This window comes from Dipodomys merriami, unplaced genomic scaffold (genome assembly GCF_024711535.1).
Source record: "Dipodomys merriami isolate MVZ:Mamm:240054 unplaced genomic scaffold, mDipMer1.0.p SCAF_36, whole genome shotgun sequence".
NCBI lineage: Eukaryota > Metazoa > Chordata > Mammalia > Rodentia > Heteromyidae > Dipodomys > Dipodomys merriami.
The window spans coordinates 1,436,625-1,461,839 of record NW_027205159.1 but is presented as its reverse complement, the minus strand read 5'-3'; the positions used below and the strand labels follow the sequence as shown (position 1 = coordinate 1,461,839).

At 40.3% G+C, this 25,215-nt stretch overlaps 2 protein-coding genes across 8 annotated transcripts; one reads left to right on the top strand and one right to left on the bottom strand.

Moving 5' to 3' along the window:
• Positions 1-11: 11 nt before the first annotated feature.
• Positions 12-16,552, top strand: Mitd1 (microtubule interacting and trafficking domain containing 1). 6 transcript variants are annotated; one of them, XR_011365215.1, is made up of 9 exons: positions 12-266; positions 1,807-1,908; positions 5,196-5,332; positions 5,719-5,802; positions 7,223-7,335; positions 8,538-8,598; positions 10,602-10,714; positions 13,606-14,454; positions 16,457-16,552. XR_011365215.1 is itself a non-coding variant. In XM_069988520.1 (7 exons), the coding sequence occupies exons 1-7, from the start codon at positions 116-118 to the stop codon at positions 8,977-8,979; spliced, it is 744 nt and encodes a 247-aa protein (XP_069844621.1). In that variant the 5' UTR covers positions 12-115; the 3' UTR covers positions 8,980-9,942. The 6 variants fall into 6 exon arrangements, 2 of the variants coding, with proteins under 2 accessions (XP_069844621.1, XP_069844622.1); XR_011365217.1 differs by having other exon boundaries at positions 10,602-13,857; positions 14,376-14,454; XR_011365216.1 differs by having other exon boundaries at positions 10,602-13,873; positions 14,376-14,454.
• Lipt1 (lipoyltransferase 1) lies at positions 15,286-24,614 on the bottom strand. Of its 2 annotated transcripts, none has more exons than XM_069988519.1 (2): positions 24,525-24,614; positions 15,286-16,712 (listed from the first exon to the last, which is right to left on the bottom strand). In XM_069988519.1, the coding sequence occupies exon 2, from the start codon at positions 16,709-16,711 to the stop codon at positions 15,590-15,592; it is 1,122 nt and encodes a 373-aa protein (XP_069844620.1). In that variant the 5' UTR covers position 16,712; positions 24,525-24,614; the 3' UTR covers positions 15,286-15,589. The 2 variants fall into 2 exon arrangements, with proteins under 2 accessions (XP_069844620.1, XP_069844618.1); XM_069988517.1 differs by lacking the exon at positions 24,525-24,614 and adding an exon at positions 24,294-24,512.
• Positions 24,615-25,215: the final 601 nt, after the last annotated feature.

The window sequence follows — 25,215 nt, the reverse complement described above, 5'->3', positions numbered from 1 at the left end:
GACTGAGGGGAGGGTGCGCAGGCGCGCCACGCGGCCCCGCCCCCCGGAAGCGCTCTAGGCGGCCCCAAGTTTACTTCGGGTAGGGGTAGAGGCAAATTCTCGATTTGTGGAAAGGATGGCGAAGTCCGGGCAGGGGCAGGATCCAGACATGACAGCAGCAGCCACAATGCTCAAGCGGGCAACGGAACTGGACTCGGAGTCCAAGTTCCAGCAGGCGCTGGTGTGCTACCAGGAGGGGCTCGACCTGCTCTTGCGGGTTATGAAAGGTGAGCGGGGAGTCCTGGAGGAAGGGGAGGACCAGGAGGAGGGCCAGAGGGAGGACCTGCTTTCCTAGGCGGCTGAGGGGAAATGAAACTTAAGAACCGTTCTTCCAAACTCCGGAGCGGAAGACGAAGTTACACTCCTGGGTAGCAGATTCATTGATTACTCCAGGAAAGGAAGGGATACCACTCTAGATTTTAAGAGCTTTAAAAGATATAGCCCAGCAGCCGGGCGCCGGAGGCCCACGCCTGATATATATGTATCAGTGATGAGATACATTGACATCATGTATCCCTAAAACATCATGTCACTTCTGTGATTTTAGTGCTTCAAAGGCACAGCCACATGAGAAAACATCAGATCAGCCAAAGTAAGAAACATTTTATGACACATAATAATCTTCCATCAGCAAGGTTATAAAAGATTAAAAACTGAGGATCTACAGTAGATAGAAAGAGATTAAAGATAAGTAACAAGTAAATGTACAGTGGGATCCTGGACCAGAGAAACCTTCCTGAAAGGAAAAAAAACAGTGAAATTCAAATGTTTTTTTAAAAATTAGAGATTAGGCCAGGTGCTGGTAGCTCACACCTTCAGGAGGCTGAGACCTGAAGATCAGGAAAGTCCAATAAATTACTCAGAAAAAGTAGGAAGTGGCCCTGTGGCTCAAGTGGTAGAGCACTAGCCTTGAGAACAAACAGGCTCAGGGACAGATCGCAGGGGGAGGGAGGGAGGGAGGGAGGGAGGGAGAGAGAGAGAGAGAGAGAGAGAGAGAGAGAGAGAGAGAGAGAGAGAGAGAGAGAGAGAGAGAGAGAGAATTAAAGATGAAATTATTACAGAAAATATAAATAATGTAAAAAGAAGAAAAGGAGAGAGAACCAGAAGTGATATTGTGGATGCATAGTAAAATTTGATAGATAATGAATATTGAGGAATAACTTCTAGGTGCTTATGGCTGACACATGTAGTCCAGCTACAAAAGTGACTGAGGTCTGAGGATTGCAGTTCGAAACTAGCCAAGGCAGGAATTCATGAGCCTCTTATCTCCACTTAACCACCCAAAACCTGGAAGTGAAGCTGTAGCTGTGGTAGAGTGCTAGCCTTGAGCAAAAAAGTTCAGGGACAGTGCCCAGACACCGAGTTCAAGCCCCAGGACGAATACATCTGCTGGCTGGAATTGAGCATTAATTACAATGGGAGCATCTGCAGGAGAAGCTGGTTTTATGGAAGACTGCTACTCTTTGCTGTCTTCTAAATATACAAAATTAGAATTAGGGTAAAGTAGTACTCAAACTTAAGGTTGACCTATAGTAAGCCACCTTTCTCATTTCTCACACTGCCAGATTTGGTATCCCAGAGTTGACAAGGTATTAGAACCTCATTCCTAAACCCAGCTGTCCAGTCACAGTGACCTTTATATTTGTAGTTTTTAGGACTGAAGCAGAGCATTCTGAAGGATAGGACATTTGTAGAAAATTTGAAAAAATGGAAATAATGCCTGAATTAAACTGAAAAAATGTTAACTTGACTTTTTTAAATTTATAGGTATTAAAGATAATAATAAGAAATGTAATCTCAAAGCAAAGATTTCTCACTACATGGATAGAGCAGAAAATATAAAGAAATACTTGGACCAAGAAAAAGAAGGTAAAAGGGCTGTTTTAGAAAATGTATCCAGGCCTGGGGATATAGTTCAAAGGCTGAGTAGTTGGCCTAGAATGTTTTACCAGGAATGGAGAATCTTTTTGTTGCCAAGGACCATTTAGATATTTATAACATCATTCATGGACCATACAAAATTACCAACTTAAAAATTAAACTGCTATATTTAGTCAAATATTTAATTACTTCAACCCAAATTTGACAAGTAGAACTGCTTATTTTTTGGTGAGGTATATGATGTTAACGTGTATTGATGTTTATCCCTGGGTTCACTCCCAGTACCACAAAAGAAAAGGAGTGGGGATGGTGGGGTAGAAAGACAATGTGTTCATATGGTATCATTCATTATTGCTGGCTTCTGTCTAGTTCTATATGGAGTAGACCATTTGAACCTGGGGGCTTTCCAATTTACTATACATTTCTTCTCCTCTAGTCCCTTTATTTTTTAAGTGGATGTAGGGTAGAGTCAAAACCCCTTCGAACATTTGATAAATGCTATGCATTATGTAGAACTTTGGCATTTTTAAGGAATGTGCAGATCCCATGAAGCTTATGTGTGAACCCCAGATAAGAACTGCTAGAAGAATACTGAATGCGGATCCTGTCTTTGATTTTTAATTCCTTAATAAAAGGAACAAGGTCATTACAGTAGCTAAAGAAACTCCTGAGACTTCTATCAGATTTTGTTGTGAATCAGAGCCTATTCCTAACCATTAGAGATGAGGTAGGTATTTTTCCCTGTGAATTAGTATTTCCCTACTCAAAAAGCATGCAGTTTCATAGATATCTGTATGTGGGCATTGCCATCCTCACACTTCTGCTTTCTACAACCAAAGATACTGTTGCTAGCCTTGGGTGTTTTTCCCCTAGTCACTGATGTGCACAATGAAACAAACCCCTTTGAACAATTAATGTATGCTTATAGATTAATAAGAAAATTAATTTGGCTGGCTTGGCTTTAAAAGTTGATGCATAGTTGGTAACATCTCTATGGAAATGCTCTGAACAGAACATGTGTGTTTCCCTTTTTTAGTGGTCATGGGGATTGAACTGAGGGCTTCCTGTGTGGTAGCTAAATGCTCCATTACTGAGCTACATTATCAGCTGAGCTTTATTTTGTTTTAAATTACTCAGAAAGCTTTCTTTTTTTGGGGGGGGGGCAGTCATGGGCCTGAACTCTGGGCCTGGGCGCTGTCCCTCAGCTCTTCAGGTCAGGGCTAGTGCGCTACCACTTGAGCCATAGCATCACTTCCAGCTTTTTTTTTTTTTTTTTCTGCTTATGTGATGCTGAGGAATCGAACCCAGGGCCTCATGCATGCAAGGCAAGCGCTCTACCACTGAGCCACCTTCCCAGCCCAGAAAGCTTTCTTTTGTTTTTCCCTGTCAGTCATAGGTCTTGAACTCCAGGCCTGGGTGTTGTCCTGAGCTCTTGCTCAAGGCTAGCATTCAACTACTTTGAGCCACAGCACCATTGCCAATTTTCTGGTGGTTAATTGGACTTTTCTGCCTGGGCTAGTTTTGAATATCAGTCCTCATATCCCAGCCTCTTGAGTGGCTAGGATTATAGGTGTGAACCACTGGCACCCAGCCATTTTTAAATATGTAGCTTTCTGATAGTGCTTGTGCTTTCATCACTTGCATAATTGTTTTCACCTTGTTAAGAAAAACACTTGCTTTTGGCAGACATATTTATATTTAGCACACAAGGAACTAACTGGGCCTGCTGGCATGTTTTATTGTTTCAGACAACCTTATAAAACAGAAGGGCTGGAGACCTGGCTCACCTAGCAGTGCCAGATGAGTAAACAAAGCTGAGAAAGCTGCACACAGTTGTTTCTAAAAGCTTTATTTTAGTTGGACACCATTGACTTATACCTGTAATCATCAAGAGGCTAAAACCTGGAGGATTGCAGTTCAAAGACAGTGTAGGCTTTCAAGATTCCATTTCTAACCAGCAAAGTGCTATATTGGTGGTGTGGCTCAAGTGCCTTGAGCAAGCAAGCCAACCAAGGACAAGGCCCTGAGTTCAAGCCCTGGTACAGTACATACACAGACACACACAGACACAGACACACACAAATTGTTTAGTTTTCATAGCATAAGCCTTTCAAAGACTTGACTAAGCACATACCACATGCAGATTCTTGATGTTTTTCCAGCTTTCTTGGTGAAAAAGTAAACAGTAGCCTAGTTTTATTAGAAGCTGAATTGTAGGAGTGCCCATTATGGTACAGCAAACTGTGGACCATTCTAGGTGCCTCTAAATATTATCTGGTAAAGCAGAAACAGTCCATTAGAGGTCATATTTTTTAAAAACCAAAAAGGGGTTTGAAAATTTATTCAGTTACTCATTTTGAATTTACAAAACTAGTAGAACTATCCTGTTGATCATGTGATAATCCCCTTGTTAGCTTGGGAGAAATAGTAATGCAAATTTCTGCAGAGTGCTCTATAACAAACTTAGCATGTTACAAGCCCCGAGTTTAGTCCCTAACACGAAAACCAAAGAACTAAAACAAAACAAAACAAAAAAACCTGAAATAAATTATTAATAAGAAAGACTTCCTAACTGTTATATTGTGTTTTTGTTTAATAGTTTATCTGTTAAACTGCAGGTATAAAAAGACAAGTATAAAGAGAAGGACCAGATTCCCTGATTATATCTGTGGTTTTTTCCATGGTAAAAGGAACTTACCAGATACTTTTTTGCACACACAGTCTTCTCTTGAATAAACTACCTGGTCTTGCTGTACATTGCTACTCAGGAGGCTGAGATCTGAGGATCACGGTTCAGAGCCAGCCAGGGCAGGAAAGTCCATGAGACTCGTATCTCCAATTAACCACCAGAATAACCAGAAGTAAGTTGTGGCTCAGAGTGGCAGAGTGCTAGCCTTGAGCAAAAAAGCCCAGGGACAGAATCCAAGTCCTGAAGTTAAGCCTCACTACGGACAAAAAACAAACAAAACAAAACAACAACAACAAAAACAACTGCCTGGTCTGAAGGGTCCAGGTCACAATCTGTTCCAGAAAACCTTGCCTATCCCCCTTACCCTGCCAAGGCAAAGACCACCCATGGAGTACTTTTGGCCTTCTTTACTTCTATATGTGTAGAATTTTGCAATACTGCATAACACATTTAGAGCAGGCACTCAATACATAATGAGTGAATAAGCTAAAAATTAATTTGTAACTGATCCTGATTAATCACTGTATATGAAATATAAAATGTGTAAAAAGAAAGTGGACACTTATTACTGAAAACTGTTTTGTAGATGGGAAATATCACAAGCAAATTAAAATAGAAGAGAATGCAACAGGTTTCAGTTATGAGTCACTTTTAAAAGAATACCTTAATGAGACAGTTACAGAAGTGTGGATAGAAGATCCTTATATTAGACAAACTCATCAGGTAAGTGAGATGTACTAAAACTTAATGAAATTGAATTTTAAATGTATAGTCGGCTGTCCATATCTGCAGATTCTTTATCCATAGACTCAACTGGGGATCAAAAGTATTTCTTTTTAAGTTAAACCTATATGAACATTTACAGACCTGTCTTGTCAGTATTCCCTATACAACACAGCATAATAGCTAGCTATTTGTACAGCATTTATATCATTTTAGATATTGTAAGTGATCCAGAGGTGATTTGAGGAGAATGTATTCAAGGTCTATGCTGAATAATGTTATATCATCTTTGGATAAGCATCTGTGGTGGGAGGTTGGATCCAATGCCCCATGGACACAGAGGATGACCCTGCCAGTTAGTAATAACTCATCCTAATGTCTTTCAGCTCTATAACTTCCTTCGATTTTGTGAGATGCTTATTAAGAGTTGCAAAGTAAAAACTATTCACCTTCTTACCTCTCTGGATGCAGTAAGTATCTAAAAGAATTGATCTTTTTTGTAATTTACTGACTTTATTCAGTTAAAAGATGTAGTAGTCCAATCAAGGAAAACCTGAATGAGGTACTTCAGCTACATTTATTTCTTTGAGGATAAACTTATCAGCTATAATAAGTGTAGTACATCTTGAGAAAGATGTTGACCTTGTATTTGCCCATTTTGTTAGGCTCAATTTGTTTAAGTAGTTAGTTTAGTCTCCTGGATACTGTTGGTCATTTTATCTCTTTACCCTTTATATCTGTGATTACTAACATGATAGTAGGTATCTCTGTCTTGATTTGGACAAAAATTAGTAATCCTTCTAAATAATAGTTTCCATGATTAATTTGAGAAGTAGGCAGCCCCACTAGGATTAGTAAACATCATTGCTAAAATGCATTTAAGGAAGCTGAGCATGGAGGTATATGTCTGTAATCCCAACACTCCAGAGGCAAGGCACAAGGATTATCATTTTAAGGCCAACTTAGGCTACATAGTAAGAGCTCCTATCTCAAAATGTAATGAGATAAAATAAACAGTTAAGAATCAGGATGGAATTGTGTTATGTTCATATTAAAACATTCTTCATTTGCTTGAAATAATAGATACTGAAGCTAGAAAGTAACTTTTAATTTTAATCCATTTGTGATACTTGTTCATTAAATTTATTTTGCTTTAATTTTTTTAACAAGGTTTCACTTTTTGCCTGGGCCTGCTTGTACTGCAACCCCACTATTCATTGCTACTTGCCATATCTGGGATGACAGGTGCATGCTACTACGTCCAGCCTTTGCTACTAAGATGGTCTCACAAACTTTTATTTTTTGGTCGTGGGGCTTGAACTCCGGGCTTGGACACTGTCCCTGAGCTCTTCAGCTCAAAGCGAGCACTCTATCGCTTGAGCCACAGTGCTACTTCCAGTTTTCGAGTGGTCTATTGGAGATAAGAGTCTCACGGACTTTCCTGCCCAGGCTGGCTTTGAACCGTGATCCTCAGAGCTCAGCCTCCTGAGTAGCTAGGATTACAGGTGTGAGCCACTGGCACCTGGCCAGTCTCACAAACTTTTTACTCCCCTTTGGCTGGCTTTAAACCGTAATCCTCCCAATCTCAGCCTCTCCATTACTAGGTGTGGGCTGCTGTGCCCAGCTAATAATGTGAAATATTAATAAATGAGGCTGGGAATGTGGCTTAGTAGTAGAGTGCTTTCTTAGCATGCATGAAGCCCTGGGTTCAATTCCTTAGTACCACATAAACAGAAAAAGCCACAAGTGGCACTGTGGCTCAAGTGATAAAGTGCTAGGTTTGAGCAAAAAAGCTTAGGGACAGTACCCAGACCCTGAGTTCAAGCCTCAAGACTGGCAAAAATAAATAAATAAAATAAATGAAGCAGTAAATGTTTTTGCCATTGACAGGGAAATAGGACAGAGCAGCTAAGTGCCCTGGATGAAATAAAACGGTCACTCAGAAGTCATGGAGTGCTGTTGGAAGTAGAATATTCTTCTTCAATACATGACCGAGAAATTAGGTTAGTATACAATAATATTTTAACTTTTATGCAGTTAAAACATACTTCTCTTCATGTTACTTAATTATATATAAATATATTATTTAAAGATTAAAAATTCAATTAAAGGCCAATATTAGCAACTTTTAAAGCAGAAACTTACTCTGCCCTATGTGTTTATTATTTCCTAGTGGAATTGAATTTATATGTTGTGTCATGTAGGAAGAGGAGCACTTTTATCTATATTATACACAGTTGTGATACTGAAATAATTCCTTCTAGTGAAATTAATACTGTGTGGTTTTATTTCCTGTTGGTTAAGAAATTATTTGGGTAGGCATGATAGTAATGTGTTAATAAGAAAACAGTATGTACAGTTAATAATACTTTCCCTCTAGCACAATGGTTTTAATATGATTATAGCAATGGAATCGTCATGTTAAGTGAAAACTTAAACCAGATCTAAATATTCAAACAGATGGAAATGTAGCTGCTGTTGTTAAAGCAAAAGTCAGGGTCCAAAACTCCTCCTGCTTATACTTCCTCTCTCTGGGCAGGAGAACCCTTAGAACACTACCAGTCTCCCTGAATATACTTTGTCAACTACTTGTAAGCAGGAAATTTATATCAACAAGCTGAAGTTCATGTGTAAGTTTTAATTGTTAGACACAACTCATCAAAGTCAGCTGATAGTTTCCAAGACCTTTTTGTTTCATTGTAGACAAGCAGCCCACTATTAACTACAGGTTTGATTCAAGTCTTCTTGCTACCAGCAAAAGTGGGTTCCTCTCTTTCCTAATTCTTTTTTTTTTGGGGGGGGTTCGGTCCTGGGGCTTAAACTCCAGGCCTAGCTGCTGTCCTTCAGCTCTTCAGATTAAAACTAGCATTCCACCACTTGAGCCCCAGGGCCACTTCCAATGGGTTCCTTTCTTAAAGGGAAATTTTTCTGATGCTTAACAATTGTCTGATTTTTTTTTTTTTTTTTTTGGGTCCGGTCATGGGGCCTGAACTCTGGGCCTGGGTGCTGTCCCTCAGCTCTTCAGCTCAAGGCTAGCACTCTACTACTTGAGCCACAGCGCCACTTCCAGCTTTTTTCTTTTTGCTTATGTGGTGCTAAGGAATTGAACCCAGGGCCTCAGGCATGCAAGGCAAGTGCTCTACCACTGAGCCACCTTCCCAGCCCTAATTGTCTGATTTAAATTCCTGTATTCTGATGTCAATAGGTTCAACAATGGATGGCAGATTAAAATTGGAAGGGGACTTGATTACTTTAAGAAACCACAGGTAAGATAATTTTATGGGTAAGTGTGTAACACGTAAGACTGTATTTGTTTTGATGTTTTGTTTTTAAATGAACTCCTGGGCTTAAATAATCATTTACCTCAGTTTTCCAAGTCTCTGGAACTACAGACACACCCCAGCTTAGTCATGCCATTTTTATTATTATTAAGTAGTTGAACAAAGGGGTTATGATTCCATGTCAGGTTATGAGTATAATGCTTCTTGGCCAATGTCACCCCTTCCTTCTTAGTCATGTCATTTTTAACAGTACTCTTATTTTCTTCCTAGGGCTGTTTTTCCCTTGGATATTGTGATCTTGATTTAAGGCCATGTCGTGAAACAACAGTGGACATTTTTCATAATAAACACACAAAAAAATTATGATGGCTAGTAGCTTAATTCATATTGCACATTTCTACCTTTTATGATGCCATAACTACATAGCACACACTGGGTAACGAATAGAGATTTATTTAGCCCTTATTTCTGGGGGCTGAAAAGCCTTAATAGCATGCTGCTGGCAACTTTGAGAACCTTCCTGCATCTTAACGTGTGTAGGTATCATGTGACAACACAATATGCGTGTCTCAGAGAGTTTGGATCTGTAAAAGCCTGTAAGGCAGAGCCAGTCATCTCTCTGGTGTCCACTTCTCAACACTACTGCAATGAGGACCACATTTCCAACAAATGAACTTTTGGGGACAAATACGAACTACAGCAAGGAAATATTGGATTCTTCTTTTTACTTTAAACATTTTTATAATGTGTGAATTTTTAAATAAACTTGTATTTCTACTAGGTTTTGGATTCATTGTTCAGTTGTGAAACACTGGTCACATCTACTCTTATTCTGTAGATTTACAATGTTTCTTTTCAAGTCATATAGCTAATTTAAACATTTTTGTTTTTGCCAATTTTGATTTGGCTATTGGAGTAGCAGTCAGTAAGTAATGAGCATCTATTACGAAGATGAATTGAATGTTAACCTTGTCTTGTAGTCTACAGTCCTGTAAGGAAAGTAATCTACCTTAAGGAAAGTAATCTACCTTATGTCCTACCATATTGGATGTATATGTATATATATATATGTATATATATATATATATGAAGCATAATTCAATGTTTGAGATATTGCATTGCATACCTATGTTTATGACAGCTGTATATACAAAAGCCAAACAGTGGAACAGTGGAAGTAGCTGAAATGCCCAACAGATGAATGAAATATCCCACATATATACCATAAAATACTAAACAGCTACAAAAAATACATGAAATCATGTCATTTTTATTGGAAAATGAATAAAACTGAAGAACATCATGTTGAGTGAGATAAGGCAATCTCAAAAAGCCATATATATGTACATATATGTATTATATATGCAAATATACAATATAACTTACAATATAAATACAATGTAAATTTACATATGTATATGAGAGACATGTTTCTGTGGGACTATTTAGTTTTTTGTTGTTTTTTTGTTTTTTTGGGGGGGGGGTCCGGTCATGAAGCCTGAACTCTGGGCCTGGGTGCTGTCCCTCAGCTCTTCAGCTCAAGGCTAGCACTCTACCACTTCCGGCTTTTTTCTTTTTGCTTATGTGGTGCTGAGGAATCAAACCCAGGGCCTCATGCATGCAAGGCAAGCGCTCTACCACTGAGCCACCTTCCCAGCCCTGTGGGACTATTTAGGAGGATGAAGGAAAGGGAAAAGGGAAATTAGAAGATGGAGGGTGAATAATTTTAAAACAGTATAACTATATGTGAAGGTAACAAAATGAATCTCAATGAAAGCTGTTGACCAATGTGGAGCTATGGGGGTAAGGAAAGAGAAACAATACAGAAAGTTATTCTAAATAAAATATAACATGCATATTTGAAACACCATAATGAAGCTCCTTGGTGGACTTAATATACACTAAAAAAGTTAGTGAATATTAATTTTAGAAAACAATGGGTTCCATTAGGAAAAGTGCCAATAAAAACCTTGTTGATTTTTTCTCAGTCGCAGGGCTTGAACTCTGGGCAGGGGTGCTGTCACTAAGCTCTTCAGCTCAAGGCAAGTGCTCTACCACTTAAGCCACAGACCACTTCCAGTTTTCTGGTGGTTAATTGGAGGTAAGAGTCTCACAGGCTTTCCTGCCTGGGCTGGCTTTGAGCCATGATCCTCAGATCTCAGCCTCCTGAGTAGCTAGGATTACAGGTATAAGCCACCTGTGCCTGGTTCAAGAGAAACTTGAAAATTCATATTACTTGACCTTTCAGGAGCATTTTACCCAGTTACCCATTCCCCTTTTTTGCAGCTTTCATGTAATGCCTATTTTTCTGATATCCTCCCTTTAAAATATAGGAATTTGTTGGGCTGAGGTTGTCTAGTGGTAATTAGCATGCATGAGGCCCCGAGTTCAATTCCCCAGTACTAAAACTGAAACCAAAACAAAAATAGGAAGAGTTCCCCTAAATGAGGTAGTCTTTTTTTCTTAAGCCTGTACTAATCTCCTTAATGATTGCACCTTTCAGTATTCTCAGTAAAAATAAAAACTGCTAGTACTTAATGAAAGCAAAGGGATCTTTTGTAATGATAGTTAATTGGTTTGAACAATCACAAGAGCTATAGACTGAGATGTGTAGCCTACAGAGAAATATCATGACCCAGATTAAACATATGCTACCCTGCTGCCTCAGATGGATAAATGGTTGGCTGGGGTAGGCTGCACCACTTTCATTGGCAGTGCTAGCCTTTACTAATGCCAGAAAGTCAAGCTCCTGGACTCCAGTAGTGAAGGCTTCTAATTCAGTCAAGCCCCAGGTTCTCTGCAACACTACTGTGCAATTCGAAGTCTGGAGCCAGTGTTTCTAATTGGCAGAGCCTAAGTCATGTGCCCAAATCCTGAGGCTGAGAAAATACATATAGCACACAGTGAGATGTTCAGTTTCCATGTAGAACATGGACTCTACTTCCTACCAAGTCTTAGTTGGTAGAGAATTTTCCAAGAATCTGATATTCAGATGGTAAACAAAATGTAAAACTTCAGATGAATTCCCAAAGTTTAGAAGCATTCTCTTGTCCTGTTCATATGCTCCCAACTCTCAAATATGTTAACCAAGATTTCTAGTTATAGTTTAAATTTAGGTTGCTCTATGGCATCTCAGAAGTATTTCAAGAACAATATCCCAACTGAACTCTTCCTAGACATCCTCATTCTGTTTATTCCCATTAGTCCAGTTGCTCAAATAAGAAATCAGTCATTTCTGTCATTCTCATCCCAGTATATAAACTTCACAAAGTTCTGTGGTATATCCACATATTTTGAATTTATCTGTACTATTCTTTTGTCCATTTGTTTGTAATGTGATATTTTCTCTTGAGAAGCAAAATTACTGCATTGAACACATCACATTGGGGGTTTTAATGCCTTTCTCAGAAAGTAATTTTCACACATTTCAACAGATAATGTTTAAAAATATGCCCATGAGAGCTGGTCTGGAGGTGTAGCTCAATCAGTAAAGTGTCTATATAGCAATGGCAAGGCCTTGAACTCAAACCCCAGTGCTGTCAAGTGTGTTTCTAATATCCAGAAGAAATCTTCAAAATGAATTATGGTCAGACATGATTTAATAATTGCTAAAACCGCACAAAAGGACCTGTCTCAAAGGAAGATCAGCTAAGGTGCCAGTCGTGTTTGAAACAACTAAAACTTAAAATTCTCACTTGTGCCATGCCCAGTTGTAGGCAAAACCTTGTGTCCTGTCCTGCTCTTTCCTGTCAAACAAAAAGGATGGGATCTGATCCACTTAGGTATCTAAAAGGAAATAATTTATAAAAGAGGGCTGAAATCAATGTGAAGTCCCAATACTGTGTTAAAGTGCCTCAAGTAAAATGGTTTGTAGATATGTTAAGAGTCCTGAAACTCCTGGGTTTCGGGGTGAATCGTGTCTCCCTACCCGACATATGTTGAAGTCCTTTAGAAAGTCATTATAGTTGGTGATCCATTTTTTAACAATGTAATTACGAAGTTTTTAGTGTAGGCTGCATTCCAGTATGATTGGATGTCTTTCCATGAGGATGAAACTTGGTCGTGAATATACATGTACAAAGAGGATAATCAATTAGGGATGCAAGAAGGTGGTTGTCTGCAAGCCAAGGAAAGCATTCACAGAAAAACAAAACAAAAAAACCCTGCTGGCCTTGGACCTTCATCTTACACTTTCACTGGCATGTGGGGTCTTATGACATCCTTTGCAAGTCAGTATATTGCTTCAATATTTCCTCTTTCACCTGAGTCCAAATAAAGCCACTCCCTGAAAACAGGAGCCATACTAGCCTTCTACCCCTTTTTGGGGAGTGGTGCTGGGGTTTGAACTTAGGCACTCTACTACTTGATATATCCATAGCCCATTTTGCTCTGGTTATTTTTGAGACAGGGTTTTGCTCTTTGTGCTGGTGTGGACCACAATCTTCCTATTTATTCTTCCCATGGGAACTGGGATGAAAGGTTTGCACTGCCATGCCTAGTTTTTCTGTTAAGATGCAGTCTCACAATTTTTTGTCCAAAATGGCCTCAGACTGCTTCCAGTCTAAGACTCAAAGTACTAGGATTACAGGTGTGTGCTACTACACTCAGCTATTGATAATTTTCAACAATTACCTGACACTCTCTCCACTTTTTTCCATAGCCACTGCCAGCACCATGTTTTGCCTGGACTCCTTTATAGCCTCTCAAGTGACTACTACCTATTGTGCACACTCCAATAATCTTTTATTGTGTGTGTTTAAAATCAAACTCTACATCAGTCTCTAGATGATCTTGATTTTTGCCCAAACAACTTCATCTTGCTGCATCCTCCTTATTCTCCCAATGAGTTTGCCTGTACTTCCTACAGTGGGAGCAAGAAGCCTAGCTCCTCCATGCTTTAGGGTCCCCCTTCTATATACTGTTCTGTGTGGTAAAAGTACTTTCCAAAATGGGCTACAATAAAATTTCCCATTCTGGTTCTTTTTTTACTAGTGACTTTGAAATAGATACATACTTATCTACATTCCCTTTTACTGAGCTTGAGTGTGCCTGTGACTACTGAAGTGCTACTATACCACTTCCAAGGCTGGATATAAAAGGATATAGCCTTGCTTTCTTGGGCTAGATGTTCTGAGAATCTAGCTCCTACGCAGTCCAAGTGAAAAGGAACTGAAGCTCTCAGCCCACAGACCCACCTGGAGCACCAGACAACGACCAGCATCAATTTACCCATCTGGAAAGCAGGTATTTGTGGCCTCAGGTAAGTTTCCTACCAATGCTGTTGGACCAAAGGAGATGGGCTAGAAAGGTGGCTCAGTAGTAGAGCACTTGCCTTGCATGCCTGAGGCCCTGGGTTCAATTCCTCAGCACCACATATGCAAAAAGAAAAAAGCCAGAAGTGCTCTGTGGCTCAAGTGGTAGAACGCTAGCCTTGAGCTGAAGAGCTGAGGGACAGCACCCAGACCCAGAGTCTAGGTCCCACGACCAGACCCCATCATCCACCCTCCCCAAAAAGGAAATATCCCTACCAAGCCCTTTTTAAACTGTAGATTTGTGAATGACTGCTCTTTTTAGCTACCAAGTTTTGGGAAGCTTTATTATGTACCAATGATCAGTATAACCTGGAATACTTTTTCTTCTTTTGTGTCAGTTTAAATGTCTTCTTCCTGATGGCTCTATCCCCTATTGTCTGTTTCCTCTTCCTCCATAGCTTCTGTTGGCTTGTAATTATTTACTGACTTGTTTTTCTACATTTTTACTAGACTTGACTCAGAATTTGACTAGGCGCCAGCCATTACAGGAAGGATCAGAAGGATCAGGATCATTGTCAGAAGCCAGCTGGTATGTTTTTTTACATTTTAGACAACCTTTAAAAACTTTAGAGGGAAAAGGACAGAGGGATATTGTGACAGAAAGTCTTGGTTGTCAAGTAATTGGATTGAGAGATGAAGTAAGAAATGCCTAGATTAGTAAAACACACCTCTGGTGGGTATGTCTGTGAATGCATCTGCAAACAAGGAAGACCCTATGTAATGTGGGCTGTATCATACAATAAAGGCTAGAGGTCTGGATAGAACAAATAGTGAAGAGGAGGAAACCTACTAAAATGAGCACTTACTCTGTTTCCTGTCTGATATGAGTTAAGCAGCTATGACATTTTGCCTCTCTACAAACAATGGATCCAGTCAACCATAAACCAAAACCTTGGAAACTGTCTCTCTCAGCTCTTTGTTACCATGACTAAAAAACTGCCTAATACCCATACAAAAAACAAACAAACAAAGAACTGACCAGGCACCTGTGGCTCACACTTGAAATCCTAGTCACTCAAGAGGTTTAGATCTGAGGATTGTAGTTCAAAGCCAGCCAGGGCAAAAAAGTCCTTGAGACTCTTATCTCCAATTAATCAGAAAACCAGATGTAGCACTGTGGCTCCAGTGGTAGAGCGCTAGCCATAAGCTGACAAGCTCAGGGACAGCACCCAGGCCCTGAGATCAAGCCCTACAACTGACAAAAAACAAAAACCCCAAAGAACTCTAGTTAAGACTGTCTAGTATGATATATAAAAGCTGCTAAAATATAAATGCTAGATATTAAAACAATGAACAAAGTTATGCATAACCTAGAGGACAATAGAAAAGGTTATGTTAGGTGATAAACAATTTCAGGTGGGAAGCACCAAGAGACTAAGCCTTTTATTATTATGAAGTTAAAATTTTTTATTATTCCAGCTGTGTACCAGTGGCTCACACCTGTAATCAGTTACTCAGCAGAGTGAGATCTGAGGATTTTGGTTCTAAGATGAAAGGGCAGAAAAGTCTGCAAGATTCCATCTGTAATTAATTAGCAAAAATGGCAGATTGGAGGTGTGGTTCAAGAGGTAGAGTGCCAGCTGTGAGTAAAAAAGACAAACTAGATTGTGAGGCCATGAATTCAAACCCCACTTTGAATTCCAGTAAATGAAAGTTAATTGGAGTTACATTATTCCTTTGATTTTTTCACAGAGGATATTCCATTTACTATGTAATTCATAGTCTTCTGGATATGTTTTAAGTAACATATTTGTCATCAAAGTAGTTTCTATTGGGCAAAACTTGCTGCCAATAAAACCTGAACATAATATATCACATACTTCCAGTGGCAACCAATGATCGGGTGCTTCAATACTGCACATTTCAATTCTTCCATTCTTTATGTCTATGAACACTTTAATTTCTACACATGACTGTTCATATAATACGTTAAAAGAAGTGTTTACACTGAACTTTGGAGTTTTGCCATATATCCACTCCCAAGTCTGTAGTTCCTTGGCTTTGCTCTTTATTCCGGGAAACAGTGTCTCATCTGTTGGGTTTATTAGGTTAATATGACTATCAATTTGATGATAAGTAGCATAACTTTCAGCAACAGCGTTCATCAGTACTTCACAAGTTAGTGTGGGATCTTTTTCCAAAAGATTTTTTACTACAGCAGGAATGCTAGCAGTAGCATTGCTCTTAATCCCTTGGTAAGGACTCTTCAGGAAAGAAGTCAAAGAGGCCCCATCAGTACTACACAGTAAGGTGCAATGGTGGTAAGCAGCAGTCCGGCCAATCTTAGAAGCTGTTCCTGAGATTTTATACTGTCCATCAAGTATAAGATCAAATCTTTTGGTAGCCTGCACATCCAACTGGGGTTGGACAGAGTTCAGAGCTTGCACAATTAATTTCAGATTCTTCATTCTATCATACTTATTTTTAGTTGTAAAGAAGGTCAAATTGATATTACCCATATCATGGTAGACTGTTCCTCCTCCACTTTTTCTCCGAGCCAGTTTTATACCTTCTTCTCTCATCTGATTCAGGTTACATTCCTGCCAAGGATTTTGATGCCTACCAATTACGACAGAGGGAGAATTTCTCCAAAAGAAAAGAATGGGCTTGCCATCTAGATTGATATGATCATGGATCCAGTCTTCTACAGCCAGGTTTTGATATATATCATTGGAGATTGACTGTAAAATGAGCCCATTTTTTGCTGTGTTTTTAAAGCCAGCTGCTGGAACTTTGTGGTTACAAAGTAACTGGAAGCAATTCTTCACTGAAAATGGGATCAGCATGCTTTTAAAAATGGAAGACAAACATATTAATTGAATGGAAAATAAAATTAGTTTCATTTTCTTGCTGTCAACAATTCATATTTGATCCAAGCTTATCTAAGCACCCAAATCCATCTGCTTTTCTTGCCTTTTAGCATTATCACAGCAGGGTACTCAATGGAAATAAATGAGAGATTAACTTCAAGAAGTATGCACCAACTACATTTTTATATATAGCAAGGCCAAATATTTTAAATTCACAAATGAGAAAATGAGAAAATAACAGATAAGCTAAAAAGAGAAAATAAAGGAATCCATAATCACACCACTAGAGAGTATCACAATTAATACTTTGGTCTAAACAACCCCATCTTATGTCTGACTATATATACATGCATGCACCCACACACATACACACTCCCTAGAAAACCTGTTTTTTGAGATAGGGAATCACTATGTTGCTCAGGCTGGCTTTCAGCTCTAGGCTCAGATGATACTCCTGCCTCAGCATCTCAGGTAGCTAGGATTACAGGTGTACATTAGTGAGCCTGGCTTTCACTCAATATTAAATCTATTTTTACATCAGCTTTAATTATTATGTAATTTCATTGTTAAATGTACCAGTTTACCCTATCAGTATCTTAGTAGTATTCCCCTATTTGTTCTGTGTTATGAATAATCCCTTCGTGTGTGTGTGTGTGTGTGTGTGTGTGTGTGTGTGTGTGTGTGTGTGTGTATGTGTGTGTGTGTGTGTGTGTGTAAATTTAGTCAGCTAGTTAGTTAGTTTTTTGTCAGTCATGAGGCCTGAACTCTGAGCCTGGACGCTGTCCCTCAGCTCTTCAGCTTAAGGGTAGCACTCTACCACTTGAGACATAGCACCACTTCTGGCTTTTTACTGCTTTATGTGGTGCTGAGGAATTGAACCGAGGGCCTCATGCATTCAAGGCAAGCACTTTTCCACTGAGCTACCTTCCCAGACCTTCCTGAATATTTTTATGGACAAAGAGATGTTCATTTTTTTTAATATAATGTTTTAAAATAATTCCTATTTGACTTTGGGATATTTGATTTACTAATTTTAAACTGGAATAAAGCCCCTGAGGTCAGAGAGAAGCAATCATATTAGGAAGAATTACATGGCAAGATTATGAAAAATTTGTTTGGATAATTTTACGTTACTATGTCAGCAATATTTGATGAGAAAAGGCAGAAAATACTAGTTATCAAAATAGAGTATTCTAGCCAGGCACTGGTGGCTCACACCTGTAATCCTAGCTACTCAGGAGGATGAGATCTGAGGATCGCAGTTCAAAGCCAGCCAGAACAGGAATGTCTGTGAGACTCTTACCTCCAATTAACCACTAGAAAACTGGAAGTGCACTGTGTCTCAAGTGTTAGAGTGCTTGCCTTATGCTGAAGAGCTCAAGGACAGCGCCAAGGCCCAGAGTTCAAGCCCTGTGATTAACCCCCCCCCCTCCAAAAAAAAAAGTGTACTCTGATTACCTTGTAACTAAATCATTTCTTTTTTTTTCCTTTTTTTTAAAAGTATTTATTTGATGCCGGTACTGGGGCTTTAACTTAGGGCCTCAAGCTCTTGTTTAGCTTTTTCACTCAAGGCTGGCACTCTACTACTCTCTACCACTTGAGCCAAACTTCCACTTCCACATTTTTGGTGGTTAAAGATAAGAGTCTCATGGATTTTTCGGTCCTGACTAGTTTCAAACCACAATCCTCATTTCAATGTTCCAAGTAAGACTACAGGTGTTAGCTCCCAGCTCAAATTCTTTTTTTTTTTTGAAGATGTCTGTAATCCTACTTTAGGACAATTTTTTAGGTAAAATTCTTTAATGACCTAAAACTATAATTTCTAGGTTAAAGAATCCACATTCTCATCATTCATCATATTTTAAAATGTATGTTACAGAAAAGTTGAACTAGCTTACGTTCCCTCTGTCCAAGATCTGGAGAGTCTTGCCTGGTGCCAGTGGTTCATGCCTGTAATCCTAGCTACTAGGAGGATGAGATCTGAGGATCACAGTTCAAAGCCAGCCCGGGCAGGAAAGTCTGTGAGACTTTTATCTCCAATTAACCACCAGAAAACCGGAAGTGGTGCTGTGGCTCAAGTGGTAGAGCACTTGCCTTGAGCTGAAAAGCTCAGGGGCAGTGCCCTGGCCCAGAGTTCAAGTCCCACAACCAACAACAACAACCACACAAAGATCTAGAGTCTTAATAAAAGAAGGGAAATATTGGGTGGGAAGATGGCTCAGTGGTAGAGCACTTGCCTTGTATGCCTGAGGCCCTGGGTTCGATTCCTCAGCACCACATAAGCAAAAAGAAAAAAAGCCGGAAGTGGCGCTGTGGCTCAAGTGGTAGAGCGCTAGCCTTGAGCTGAAGAGCTGAGGGACAGCTCCCAGGCCCAGAGTTCAGGCCCCACGACCGGACCCCAAAAAAAAAAAAAAAAAAAAGGGAAATATTGTATTGAGTCTTAAATCTGATAGTTTACCAAGTTGATGAGAGCTCTGTGTTCCACTCACATACAAAAGTAAGGAGTCATCAAATAGTCAGGCATATTCTGGGGATTCCCTCCTAAGGACAAAGTTACACTACCAATATTCTGACTCCATAGAAGACTATAGGTACACTGTCCTAGGAATTATATCCCAGACTGCTTTTCTTTGGTTAATTTCTATTTATTTTTATTGTTTTGATGATACTGGGGTTTGAACCCTGCTAGGCAGGGTAGTCTACCATTTGAGCCATACTTTTCACCCTTGAATCTTGGTTTGATGATCCAACAAATACTTTTGGAATGCTTACTAGGCACCGGAAGCAAGGGGATATAGAAGACAAGAGACTAGCCCATGTAGTCCTAAACATTTGGATTCTAAGAGCAGCTACGACCTACAGAAGTTTCAAGCAGGAAAGTGTTAAGTAAGCCCCCATAATGTCTCTGCAATATTGAACATGTATTAAAGGAGAGACTAGGGCCAAAGACAGAAATTAATTGACTGGGGGCAGTGGGAGATTGGAAGGGTTTGAAAGGGGAAACAAAAGAGGAGGCAACAATGCTTGGTAAGAAATGTACCCATTATCTTGCCCATGTAATTGTAACCCCTCTATATGGTATTTTCACAATTAAAAAAAGATTAAAAAAAAGAAATTGACTGATCCAATTGCCCAAGCTAGAGAAAATGAGAGTACAAATTCGGCTAGCAGACATAGAAAGAGAGAGGAATAGCTAAGACAGACATTAAGGAGTTGGACTCTGCGTGCCTTTAAGGAAATTTTACTGTCTCTACAATCTAGTGAACGGCATTAACAACATGTAATGCAATAAGTTAAATATAGTTCAAGTGCTGTGATAAGAGCCATCCAATCATCTAATTAGTTGAAATGACATCACAGCTCAGATGTAACAGGTAAGGAAAAGGATTTCAACCAGGATCCTCACATAGTATTTAATTCTACTAGCTGGTACTGATACTGATGAGTGTTAAGAATAGGGAGTTGCAAAAGCAAAGAAGAACAGCAAGAGGTCAGAGTGTGAAGAATCTTTAAATTCATGTTTAATGTTTGAACTTTCCTCAGAGAATCATGGGGGAAGTGCTACACAGTTTTTTGTTTGGTTGGTTTTGTTGGTCATGGGGATTGAACTCTGAGCCTGGGCGCTGTCCCTGAGCTTTTCAGCTCAAGCCAAGTACTCTACCACTTTGAGCCACAGCGCCACTTCCGGTTTTTTGGTGGTTAATTGGAGATAAGAGTCTCATGGACATTCCTGCCCGGTGGCTTTGAGCTGTGATCCTCAGATCTCATCCTCCTGAGTAGCTAGGATTACAGGCATGAACCACCAGTGCCCAGCCTAGTGCTACACAGTTTTAAAGAAGCCAGGGACTGACTGAAAGTACACTTTAGCATCATCACCTATAGATTTTTTTTTTTTTTTTTGGGGTCCAAACGTGGGGCCTGAACTCTGGGCCTGAGCGCTGTCCCTCAACTCTTCAGCTCAAGGCTAGCGCTCTACCACTTGAGCCACAGCGCCACTTCTGGCTTTTTTCTTTTTGCTTATGTGGTACTGAGGAATCGAACCCAGGGCCTTGAGCATGCAAGGCAAGCTCTCTACCACTGAGCCACCTTCCCAGCCCTCATCACCTATAGATTTAAGTATGGAAAATCTACAGTACTTGGTACTTGGCTGAGTGATTAGAGGTATGGGGGAGGTAGAAGGGAAGGAAGAGAAGGGATCATGTCCTAATGACAAGTTTACACACTCATATCTGACAGCATTCAAATCCCAACTCTTGACATCCCAGATGGATAACCTAAAGCAAACCAGTTGGCTTTTCTGGTTCTGCTCTCTTATCTCTATAACCTGTGGATAAGGACTCAACAGTATATTAGGTTAGATGAACAAATACAAGAAAAGTTCTTAGAAGAGTGCTGAGCACACAGAAAGTACATACTATTAAATATTTTCAACCCATACCTCCAAGAAAAGATCTATAGGAGCGAGGGAGTGAAAATATTTCATTTATTTTGACTGTGTTTAATTCATTTAGACTTGAGAGTCTATGTGTCCAAGATGAATAGATGGTAAATGAGGTTATGGGAGATATCCAAAGAGGGTTCCATCAGTGGACAAGAGGTTTCAATATAACCCTGAGAAGATGAAGAGATATGCAGAGCAAGAAGGGAGAGCTAAACAAACAAAAACTTGAGAATTTTGCTGAGGGTAGTAATGACTGCCTGTAATTCCAGCACAGGGTAGCTGAGGACAAGGATCAGGAATGTGAGGGCAGCTTTTCATATATATAAATTTCATATGAAAAAATGAAAATGTGATATTATGAAAGCTTCAAAGACAGAAGACATTGGAAATAGATTATCATGAAGAAAGTTATGAACCAGATGTGCTGAGTGAATGGGAGGCTAAGGGCAGATGAATTATTTTTTCATTACTGAAGTAGAAAAGGTAGGGCAATAGTTAGAAGAAATCCAATTAGGAAAGGATCTAAGATATAAGGAACCTGTGGTTATTTAGATGATGATAGGGGTAGGAGAGGCCAAATACTAGTAAAGGGAGGTCCCTGAGAAAGTAGTGGTGTAGGGATTCAGAGTTCAGAAAGGAAGGCAGCCTTTACCTGCAGATAGGATCCTCTTCTATTGTGATTCAAGGGGGAAATGAATAGATGCAATTGTGTGTTGGATGCTACTAAACTTCAAAGTATTTGTGGAAATGGAGATTCTCAAAGACTTTGTAACATATCCTTTCCTAAGATTAAGGCTCTCATTCTTGTTTGGCATATGTAAAATGTGGTAGGATAGCAAAGTAGTTAAGAGTTTTAGTTTCAATAGTGGTTCTTCCTAAATGGAATAATTTAGTAAATAATTTTAGAGAATTAGTTTAGTTGCTAATTGCTGCAATAGCCTTAGAACTCATAGCATAATTAAGAGAACTAAATATTATCATTTATAAACCATTCATATCTTGCCAATACGAAATGTATTCAAATGTTAACTTGTTATAGGGTCCTATCCTTCCCATCTCTTATTCTTCTGCTCATATTGTTCTGGTCATATAACCTGAATTCGCTCTATATACAAGGATCTCCAACCAAGACATTTCAAACTGGTATTTACCTTGATGAAGTAACCACCATCTACAGTATATTGGCTAAAACTGGAATCCTGGTAGGGTTCCAGAATGGATCCAGTCCATGTATTCGTCCAATATGTGGATCATAGATTGTGTCTTGGTCTAATTTGAATATTCTGATAACACACAAGACATCTCCACTCAAGCACTGTATGTATAGTGTGAATGACATATAATAAAGGTATTAATTCAACAATTTTGCATCTACTACAAGGCATGCATTGCACTTGGCACTTCGGGTTCATCAGTGAATCAAAAGGTGATCAGGACCATAGGAAAAAGAAAAAGTAGGACTAGGAAAGGGATGATTGAGAATGTGTATCTGAGAGAAAACTTTAGGCTAGGTCTCATGAAAATGGTGTAAGTAAGAACAAAGGGTTACAGTAAGTATCTAATATGTGCCAGAAACAATTTCACACATTAACCAAAAAACTGGCCTTGGTGACCATGCAGCATTTCAACTGACCCTAAATGATAAGAATTATACCACAAGAAGTAGAAACAAAGGTATATCTAAAACAAATGTAAATGCCAACTTACTGAAACCAGTGACTACCAACCAAACATTCTGATCAGCCTGTCCAATTACTAGCTGTTGGATCACTAATAAACCAAATTCTCCTAAGTCTGATGGACCCCAAGGAGAGCTCCTCCTCTCAATGTATGGATTTGAGATTACCCTAGTCTTTTTTTTTTGGGGGGGGGGGTCCGGTCGTGGGGCCTGAACTCTGGGCCTGGGCGCTGTCCCTCAGCTCTTCAGCTCAAGGCTAGCGCTCTACCACTTGAACCACAACGCCACTTCCAGCTTTTTTCTCTTTGCTTATGTGGTGCTGAGGAATCGAACCCAGGGCCTCAGGCATGCAAAGCAAGCACTACCACTGAGCCACCTTCCCAGCCCAAGATTACCCTAGTCTTAGGCCAGGGTATACTCTACTCTTAGAGGAGCCTTGGATTCATCTTGTTTATTCTGTGCTCCAGGTGCAGAATTATACATAATGTCTTGTTTTAGTTGTCATGATATAGTCAGGCCTTTGAAAACTTGGCAAAAAAAATGTTCTATAAAATCATTTTTAAAAAGTCTCCTGTTCTTTTTTTTTTTTTTTTTTTTTTTGCTTAAAGGGAGGCACTCTAGTAAATGAACCACATCTTCACATCCAGCTTTTTGCTAATTAGAGATACGAATCTCTAAGACATTCCTGCTCAGGTTAGCTTAGAAACTTGATCCTCAGATCTCAGACTCCTGAGTAGGAATTCAAATGTGAGCCACTTGAGTCCAGCTTCCACCCGCCCCCCCCCTTGTTTTGTAGGAGATGCAACCAAGAGTGTGGCACTGCAGTGTTACTGAGCCGCATCTTTTAATTACGGTTACAGTTTTTGATGGGAATCTGCTTTGTTCTCATAACTAAATATTTTGAACTTTGCTAGCCCAGTCTCAGGCCCAGAATCTTAAATCGAAATAGGAAAGCCCACTCTCCCACCCTCTCAGGTGATGAGTGCCTGACAGGCGGGGCAGGAGACTTGCTAAAACAATGGGTTCCCAGGGCCAGACCTGCTTGAGAAACTGAACATCCGAGCTACCTTAAGCATCACCCTCCTTAGAGGCTTCCAGGCCGGGTCATGTCCTCCTGACTCTTCTCAGGTCACCATGACGACCCTCTTCTTCAACTTCCCATGAAAGCGGATCCGGTCTGTCGAGTTCACTTTCTGATCTGTATTGCGATACCCTCATGCCTCAGTTTCCTAACAATTTCGTTCTTGGGTTTACTTTCACAGGAACCCTCCCACTGACACTATGCACGGCCATCTATGCTTCTCCATTGGGCAGAAGAAAAAAGTACACTCCAAACAAGAGCACAGACACCAACAGAATCGAATCCATTCTTCCAAGCAGGCCCGGCTTCTCCATTAAACCCTGTGATTTCCTGGCCACCTTTCTGACAAGTAACTTACCTGGAACCTCATCCCTCTTTCTGTTGGGCTGTGGGCCCGCACAGTTTAACCGTTCCTAACAGTGAGGTTTCGTCGTCCCGAGAGCTAAGGCCCCGTGGGCTGGCTGGCCTCGGCAGGCGGGCCTGCGGGGACCCGGCCTCGCCGCGGTTTGCGTTTCTCCCGCCAATTTCAGCGTGACCTTCCGTGCGGGTCGTCCAAACCCGGGTTAATCCCGCTTCCGGCTTCACTCACCTGCAGCTTCCGGTCACGCCTACTGCTCTTTTTTCACTTTTTGCCGGACAGTGCGGCGGAAGCACGCGTCGGTCTTAGCTCCACCCTCAGGCCGCCCGCGCCCGCCCAGTCTTTACCCCGTAGGCCACACCCATGGGCGGGGCTAGAGTCGGGCTCAGCCCCTCAGGACGGGCGGGAGGCGTGGCCACGCCGCGAGCACGCCCCGCCTCCATGCCTTACTCCCGCCTCGGATTTCCGCCCTCTGCTGGTCTCTTAAGGGTCCTACAAGGCGAGCCAGATTCAAGACCTGGAGTGGAAGACAAAGTCCTAGTGCAGCTGGGAGTTCTTTTGTCTAACTTCCTAAATAAAGGCCACCCAGGTGTGAAGGTAGCACAGACCAGTGTGCCAGGCAGCAGCGGAGTATTTTATGGAGTTTTGAAGGGAGTCTTCAGAAACCCAGAGCAGTCAGGGTACCAACAAGTACAGTGCTCTTTATTGAACATTTGGGCACTGTGCTGGGTCTTTACCTATCCCCTTTTCATATAGGAATTTCAGATCAGCTTTGAAAGTGGATTCCAAGGAAGAGTTGTTTTTATACTTATAGATAAGTTGGACCGAGTGGATCACTCAAGGTAGTGATTAGTATACTTGGAATTAACTGTAATTGGCAAGAGAAATCCCAAGACTCAGCCTGCTGGGAAGTTCTCCCAGT